Here is an 8,546-nt window from a genome sequence, read left to right as displayed (position 1 = left end):
GCCAGAAAAAGATCTTGATACCCACAAGTATAGGGGATAAGTTGTAGCCTCTTTCGATAAGTAAGAGTGTCAAACCCAACGAGGAGCTAAAGGTAGAAAAAATATTCCATTAAGTTCTATCGATCACCGATACAACTCTACACACGCTTAACGTTCGCTTTACCTACAACAAGTATGAAACTAGAAGTACTTTGTAGGTGTTGTAGGATAAGTTTGCAAGATAATAAAGAACACGTAAATAAAAACTAGGGGCTGTTTAGATAAATAAACAATTAAGTTAGTATAATGAGTTTGGAAAAGTGGTGATAGGAGTTGCGAAATTGTCCCTAAGCAATTGACTACGTTACTAGACCGATAGCAAGTTTTATGTGGGAGAGGCCACTGCTAGCATGTCATCCCTTACTTGGAATTCTATACACTTATGATTGGAACTATTAGCAAGCATCCGCAACTACTAACGTTCATTTAGGTGAAACCCAACCATAGCCTTAAGATATATTGGCCACCCTTCGATTTCGTATACATCAATTTCTATGCTAGGCTTAAACTGCTATCACCCTTGCCCCCCAATACATAGTCCTATCAACATACAACTAACCCCGTGGTGTGATCCAGACGCGCGCTCATATGATGGGCACCAAAGGACAGCAACATGACCACAAGCAAATTAAACCAAACATAGCAATTCACCAATCACCGATAGGACGACAAAAATCTACTCAGACATCATAGGTGGCAACACATCCTTGGATAATAATATGAAGCATAAAGCACCATGTTCAAGTAGAGGGTACAGTGGCTTGCGGGAGAGTGGACCTCTGTAGATAGATGGGAGAAGGTGATGGAGGTGTTGATGAAGATGACGGAGTTGTTGGTGTAGATCGCCGTCACACGATGATTGTCCCGGCACCGTTTCGGCGCCACCGGGAGAGAGGGGGAGAGAGCCCCCCTCCTTCTTCTTCCCTGATCTCCCCCCTAGATGGGAGGAGAGTTTCTCCTCTGGTCCTTGGCCTCCATGGCGGCGGAGGGGCAGGAGCCCCTCCGAGATTGGATCTCTCCCTCGTTCCCGGATTCTAACCTTTCACCGTTTCTTAAATTCCCGGAGATCCGTAACTCCGATTGGGCTAAAATTTTAACACGATTTTTATATGGATATTAGCTTTCTTGCGGTGAAATAAGGGCACCAACTGACTTACGGGGTAGCCACAATCCTCCTGGACGTGCCCTGGGGAGGGGGCGCGCCTCCAGGGCTTGTGGGCCCCTCGGGCATCGTCTCGCGTTGATTCCAATTCCCCAAAATCACATATATTCGGAAAAAAATCTCAATAAGTTTTATCGCGTTTGGACTTCATTTGGTATGGATATTCTTTGAAACAAAAAACATTCAACAATTAGGAACTGGCACTGGATCAATATGTTAGTCCCAAAAATAGTATAAAAAGTTTGCAAAAGTATATGAAAGTTGTAGAATATTGGCATGAAACAATCAAAAATTATAGATACGACGGAGACGTATCACCGCGCTGGAGCACAACCCCGACTGTCTCCATTTTCTTCATTTCCTGATGGTGGCGAAGCTGGCAGCAGCGGTGGCATTTCCACCCCAGGGGCATCGTCCATGATCGGCGGGTCCAGGACTGTGATTGTCATCGGATACCACAGCGCCCTAGGCGACACACATGTGCCTAGGTTCTTTGATGAATAGGAGACAGCGGCCGGGAATTCTAGACGGGCTGGCAGTCCTCAACCACACAAGGAAGCCAGCCATGTCATTTCTCCGCACAGGACGACCGACGATTTGCTCCCCGAAACCCAGGTCGCGCAAGAGAACTTGAGCCGTCCACCTGGACCAGGCATGAGCCAGGATGCCAATCAGCTCGAGCGGCACCAGGAAGGGCATGGCCGCGCCCGTAGCATGGGCCTATGGAGTCCACGACGGAGGGACAACAAGCACGATGAGGAAGAAGCCTGCCCACGGTCCACCATCAGCTGCCTAATGATCGGATGCTTGCAAATCACGAGGAAATCCTCCAAATAGAACCGACGAATTGACATGTCGCCCGGACCGATGCCAAATTCCACGTGCAATGTCTCCGCCACCGATGCCAGATCCACCTACGGCCGGTCACCAGTGACAGTGACCACCACAGCTTGCGCCAGGTTCTCCTCCATGAGTGAGAGGTCTCCGCCGCTTTGAGGAAGCAGCATTCCGCAGGGGCCTCGTGCGCAATAGCGTGCCCCTACGCCGAGTCCAACTACCCGCGAACAGCACTGAGAACCCGGGGCCGGCCACGCTCGCCCAGCATCCGAGGCGACAACCTCGCTCCAAGAACTGCCCAATCGAACCGCGCCTGGAGGGGGCGGCGGTGGTGGCAGGAGATGTACCTCCAGGGGCGACTGCGCATGCCGCAGTAGTTGCAGTTGTGGTAGAGGGGGTGGGGTGTCCCGACACCTAGAAGGGGAAGGGGAACGCTGGTATGACGCAATGCCGACGGCAGGCGCACTTGTCCATCGGACGGCGAGGGGATCTGTCGCCTGGTGCAGCCCCGCACTAGGTGGCCATGGCCCTTGCAACGGACGCACAACGTCTGCTTCAGCACTTAGCCGAGATATGGCCCTCATCTCCACAGTAGTAGCATCACCCATGAAGGACTGTCGGAATGCGTATCTTCGGCGACTTCTTGGTGGGGAGGGGTCCACGGGTGAGCGGCAGCGCGACCGGGATGGAGGGGTCCGGAACCCCTGCCCGATTTGGTCTGCCAGGCCGAAGGGCTAGCCACCGGGGGGCATGGAGGACCCCCGAAACTGCCTTGGATGATGGGGCCCAACACAAACCCAAGGCCGTCCGGGACAATGATGGTAGACCGGAGGGGTGGCCGAGGTGGGAGGAGGCGAGCTCGAGGACGATGAATCCCCCTCCCCCGAGAGAGGGACCCTGGACGCCATGGAGGGAAGGGGCTTGAGGATATGTATTGGCAGCAGCGGCTCATTGCTGTGCTCCCGCAATGATTCACTAGTACGCTTGCATCCTGGAGGCCGAGAATGGCGTCGCCAGCGATTGTGCTCTTCATTAACCCCTCAAGATCTGAGATGCACGTCGCCATCACATTGCTTGATTTCTTCCAGTCGGTCTCTGGTCTGCGAATGAGCTGGGCAAAGAGCGCTGCCACATCGATCACATGCACACAGGAACTGGTCGAGGGAGGCAGTCGTGGAAGACTGCGAAGGGAGGACTTGCAACCAATTCTTGACTGCCTTGTGAAGAGATTGCGGGGATGGAAAGCCAAGCTGATTGTGCTGCCTATAGAATCGAGTTGGTCAAGACAGTGCTTTCGGTGATGGCTATCTACCGGATCATGGCGACCACGCCACCAATATGGTTCCTTAAAATGATAATAAGCTACGACGTGGATTCCTTTGGGCGGTGGACGAGTCATCTTCGGCCGGCAAGTACCTTGTTAGCTGGAAGGAGGTCTGCAGACCGCGAGAATTTGGCGCCTAGATGTGCATGACCAGCAGTGCCAAGGAGCCGTGTTGCGTGACCGATGGCAGTGGACACGCTGGACCAATGACTCCAGGCCATGGCGAGAGTTGGTGCGCCTCACGATCCAGCGGCCGATTCTATATTCAAAGCCTTGACGGAGATAATCATTGGCGACGGGAGGAAGACTAATTTCTAGCGCTCGCACTGGGCGCACGGATGCCAGCCGGGAGACCGGTGGCCAGAGCTCTTCGCGCACTACAACGGACGCCGGATCACACTCCGGACGGCGCTTGGGGGCAATGCTTGGTTGAGCTCTGTTAAGCCAAACCCCAAGGCGACAGTGCTCCACCAGCTATGCGAGCTTTGGGAGGTGGCTGCGGGCATCACGCTCCGCGAGGGAACGCCGGATAGCTTGTGCTGGAGGTGGATAGCGGATGGCAAGTACAAGGCGGCCTCGGCCTACCACAAAATGTTCCAAGGAGCCATCCCGACCAATGACAAGGAGATCATCTAGTCGGCCAAGGCGGCACCGCGCGCCAAATCCTTCGCCTGGATCTTGCTGCAGGGAAAATGCCTGACGGCAGACAACCTTCAGCCCCGACAAATACCTCATGACCCGATCTGCTCGCTGTGCCGCGCGACGCCAGAGACTACTTGGAGGGCCACCTGCCTGTTGGTCTCCTGGTGCATCTGGAGGCTAAATTTCGTGTTTTGACCGTTTTCTGAAACATATTCAAGATCTGACCCTAGTTTGAATTGTTTTTGAGATCTGGCCCTAAATATTGAACATAGTGTGTGCTCGTGCCTACCGCCGAGCACCTTGGCAGTAGGGATGTACAGGCTACCGCCACTCTGTTTGGCGGTAGGTATGTTAGGTCCCTGACGGTAGCAAAAGGGTCAGATCTCAAATAGGTTTCAGAAAAGGGTCAAAACACGAAAAATTGTTGCATCTAGAAAGAGCGGAATGATCTTCAATGCAAGAGCCAGCACGGCGTCCCAAGTGCACTCAAGAATCATAGACGAGGCCAGAGTGTGGGTACAGGCGGGTCTAGCCCCCATGGCCAGCTTTTTTGAACCACCTTGAGTTGTGATCTTTGCCAGTGTTTATAGCGAGGCTGCTGGCGCTTTGCATGGATTCTTTCTTCTTTTCCTTCCAGTCCCTGTAACTGTTTTCTTCTACCACTTCATCAATGAAAATCAGCAATCTGTTGATTTTTCGTCAAAAAAATAACACTCAAAAAGAAACTTCGATGTGCATGTGCTGCGGCTTGAAGACGCAGTGATATGCTCAACAATCAGCATACAGTTAAGATAAATAAGGTCAGCGGCATATTGGCTTTCCATTAACACTCAGACAGGATAGTTATCCAAACTTCATAGCGAAGCAACTGTAGCAAACATTAGGTACTGTAATTCAGAACAACCGGTGCAAATGTCTGAAGTTCTAAACACTAAACCGAATCATCACAAAGTTCAGACACGACTAAGCCGAAGCATACTGCAGCGATAACTACTTACACCAGGTGTTGGCTCTTATTGACATAAGAGGGGCATCACTCTTCCCTTCTTAGGCAGATGCAGAACCCATGAGGGCCACTATCTTCGTATGGATATCATCCTTCCTACCACCGACAACAGTGTCCACCTTCGCACCATCCTTGATAAACAGGAAGGTCCGCATTGCCTCAACGTTGTATGCTTTAGCGACGTCCCGTTGAACAAGCAAATGAAGGACATTATTTCACTCTCACTAAGGAGACATATTATGGAGGATCATGGAGCTATGCTTACCTTCAGCTCGTCAACGTCCACCTTCAGGAAAATGGCGCCAGGGAACTTCTTGGCGTACTCAGCAAAGACTGGGGCTATGACACGACAAGGACCGCACCAAGAAGCAGTGAAGTCAATGATCACCTGAAGAGCAAGGAAGTACATAAAATTCACAGTGAGAGTGAGGTCACATGAACATGAAAGGAATAGCTAGTCAAGGACAAGAAAATATAATTGCAGCTTCATAGTGACACAGCCACTGCCAAGTACTAAGCTTGTAACAAGGACCAAGGTTACAAAACCAACAGTATCCTTTGACTATTTAAGGAGAGTACGTAGTACGTACATCATTTCGTTCGTTCCAATTCCTCCCCACCCTCCCTCGATCCCCCACACGCTAAAAGAATGCACCCTCGCAAGGAAACAAATCCAGGAACTGGCCACCCCTATCCCCAATGTTGTTCCTTAACCCCTCGTGCGCCAACCCCCCCCCCCCCCCCCATGCCCACTGGACTATATGACTGGCAGATAGATAGCTCACCAACAGTATCCTTTGACTATTTTAGGAGAGTACATAGTACATACATCATTTCATTCGTTCCGATTCCTCCCCACCCTCCCACGATGCCCCCACACGCTAAAAAAATGCACCCTCGCAAGGAAAAAATTCCAGAAAACTAGCCACCCCTATCCCCAATGTTGTTCCTTAACCCCTCGTGCGCCACCCCCCGACCCCCCCACATGCACATCTGTTTGGTGAAGAAAACACGCTTGATCACTCCGCCACCATCGCCTTTGGCTACACCCCCGCCCTCCCATCTGCCGTTGCCTCCTCTCACTCACTCTGAAACCCATCCCCATACCACCTCTCCGCTTCCAAGGTCAATGAAGGGCACCGCCGTCAAGAACACCTGGCATGCACCAGCTCTTTCACTTCTAAATAGATGGATGAATTGAGTGAGATGAGGTCTGGACTTGGACTTGGTCGCTGCTAAATAGATGGATGGATTGAGTAGTGTAACTGATGTTTCAAGTTCCTTTTCTTTTCTTGCACGGGTTGCAGGACATGGTGCACGAGAAGTGAATGTGCCTCTCTTAACTATCTGGACCTCAACCACAATCTTTAGAGTGCCTCTTCAAATTCTATATTTCCGTCTGTATGAAGTTTATGTAGCGCTGCTTGTTGCAAGATATAGCATGATAATTTTTCAGAAATAATGCAAGTGCAAGTTTGTGACTCAACAATGCATCCTAACTGCTTGCCTTCAATGCTATTGATTTGCTCATGTTTTTGAGGTAGGTGCACAAGCAATTGTAAGGAGGTGCAATGGACTTTTGAAGTGTCAACAATACTGAGTAAGGGCGGATGAAGACAATGGTGAAGGGGGTGGGGGATGCCATTTTGTCTTTTTGGGTGGTTATAAGAAATATGATAGTTGCCTAAGAAAGAAGCGGGAGCAATATTTGCAATAATGAAACTGGAAAGGTATTATGTTCATCACGATTTTGAAATAAAACAATTGTTTGAATATGGTAACTGGCAGAGCCAGATTCTGTGGCAACCCCCAACAAAAAATGTTCAGGGTTGATTCAAGACCTGAATTCTATACCGTTTCAACAAGTTATCTCAGTTTGCATTCAAAAATACCTGAATTTCACAATATTTCAACATTGGCTCCAAAAGTTGCCAAATTTTATCTAAGTTCGCCTACGACACACCCGAATTTTAAGCAATTCCAACATCACCTCCAAATAATGCTAAATTTATCTCGGTTCGCCTTGAAAGCATGTGTTTAAGTATAGTAAACTGTACCATTTACACATTGCTTCAATCTGTTCCAAGGTTTTTGACCAAATTAGGATATCAAGATCTCAATTCTCGAGTAAGTTATGCCAAAGTCAAAAGTTGAATGCACATGTTTGCCACAGATTATGATCAATCATGCATAACTAAGGCATCAACCCTCACCTGGTAATCCTGAACAAATATTAACCAAAGGTACCACCAATGGCCAAATCACTAAAATCACGCACCTTAGGATAAATAAGGGTGATTTCAAATACAGTAAGCTATACCATTTACACATTGCAAAATTAACAGGCAATCTGTTCAAAGTTTTTGACCAAATGAGGATATCAAGATCTCAATCCTCTCAAAAGTTGAATGAACAGTTTTTTACCAAATTAGGATATCAACCCTCACCTGGTAATCCTGAACAAATTAACCACAGATTAAGATCAACCATACGTAACACCTGACAGTAAACCTAAACAAACATTAACCAAAGGTTCAAAAACTCCCTCTCCCTCTCTCGTCAGCCATTTACTAAAATCATGCACCTTAGGGGCATCACACAGAGATAAACATTAGTAGTAATACTAAGCTACAGATCGGGACTGTGCAATCCCGGTTTCGAATTGGGCGACCCATGAGACGAAAACTAGGATTTGCTAGCAAAAGTATGAGATCTGAACAAGTCAGAAAATCATCCACCCTAATCATCCGAAACGCAATTCCGCCGCACTCCCGCACAGATTGATGTCAAGTTTCTCAACATCGCGTTAGTGCTACGACGAACCGGAGATGACCTAGACCCCACAAACACCTAAAAATTTATGGAAAAAAAGGGAGAAGGAGGAGGAGGATTGGGTCGGGGATCTCATTCGCGTACCAGCTTACCGGTATCCTTGCCATTAGCCATGTGGGTGTCGAACTCTTGCTTGGTGTGGCACGCTATCACGGCTCCCTCCTCAGCGGCCATCCCCCTTCCGCGGTGATGAGATGGAAGGTGATTTTGGTGCGTGCGTGCGTGAATAAGGTTTTCTGTTGTCTTTGGGGTGAGACAGATTTGCGAGATTTGATGGCACAGGTGGGGGCGTATTTATAGAACATAATTTGGCGTGAAATGACTGGGATGCCCTCAGGGTCAGGGGTGTCATGTTCCTCGCACCGACCGCAGACCGCTAGACCAAGACGTCACGACGCTCGTTTTCGGACGCCTGCTGCTGCTGGTTGATCGCAGACGCGTTCTTCTCGAATGTTCCGTCGGTTTTGCTCGTCCCGGATGGGCCACGCGGCTAAGCAATTGATTCTACTTTTTCTGGGTTTTTTCTTATCTCTACTCCTAATGAACGAGTTGGTTGAATAGTTCCATCATTTTCGTCTGGTTTTCGTTTGGTTATTTTTCGTCTCACATCCCACCACCATATCTCCTCACCTTGGTTTTTTATCCTCACAACAAAAGCTTTCCTAACCTTTTCAAAATTTCCTAACTAGACATGTTACAAATGG

General features: G+C 49.1%; 1 protein-coding gene across 2 annotated transcripts; it reads right to left on the bottom strand.

Annotated features, from left to right (window-relative positions):
• Window positions 1-4,796: 4,796 nt before the first annotated feature.
• Window positions 4,797-8,104, bottom strand: LOC109759324 (thioredoxin H-type-like). 2 transcript variants are annotated; one of them, XM_020318149.3, is made up of 3 exons: window positions 7,927-8,104; window positions 5,276-5,398; window positions 4,797-5,182 (listed from the first exon to the last, which is right to left on the bottom strand). In XM_020318149.3, exons 1-3 carry the CDS (start codon window positions 8,014-8,016, stop codon window positions 5,081-5,083), a joined length of 315 nt encoding a protein of 104 aa, XP_020173738.1. In that variant the 5' UTR covers window positions 8,017-8,104; the 3' UTR covers window positions 4,797-5,080. The 2 variants fall into 2 exon arrangements, with proteins under 2 accessions (XP_020173738.1, XP_073364576.1); XM_073508475.1 differs by having other exon boundaries at window positions 4,797-5,196; window positions 5,277-5,398.
• Window positions 8,105-8,546: the final 442 nt, after the last annotated feature.

Source organism: Aegilops tauschii, chromosome 2, assembly GCF_002575655.3.
Source record: "Aegilops tauschii subsp. strangulata cultivar AL8/78 chromosome 2, Aet v6.0, whole genome shotgun sequence".
Taxonomy (NCBI): domain Eukaryota; kingdom Viridiplantae; phylum Streptophyta; class Magnoliopsida; order Poales; family Poaceae; genus Aegilops; species Aegilops tauschii.
This window is presented reverse-complemented; position numbering and strand designations above follow the sequence as displayed.

What these genes read in the sequence shown, in the direction of transcription:
- LOC109759324 (XM_073508475.1), bottom strand. Translation starts at nt 8,016, where the DNA reads ATGGCCGCTGAGGAGGGAGCCGTGATAGCGTGCCACACCAAGCAAGAG. An exon ending in GCAAGGATACCGGTAAGCTG is followed by an intron (nt 5,399 to 7,926) that starts GTACGCGAATGA and finishes CTTGCTCTTCAG; the next exon opens with GTGATCATTGACTTCACTGC. An exon ending in GTGGACGTTGACGAGCTGAA is followed by an intron (nt 5,197 to 5,276) that starts GGTAAGCATAGC and finishes GCTTGTTCAACG; the next exon opens with GGACGTCGCTAAAGCATACA.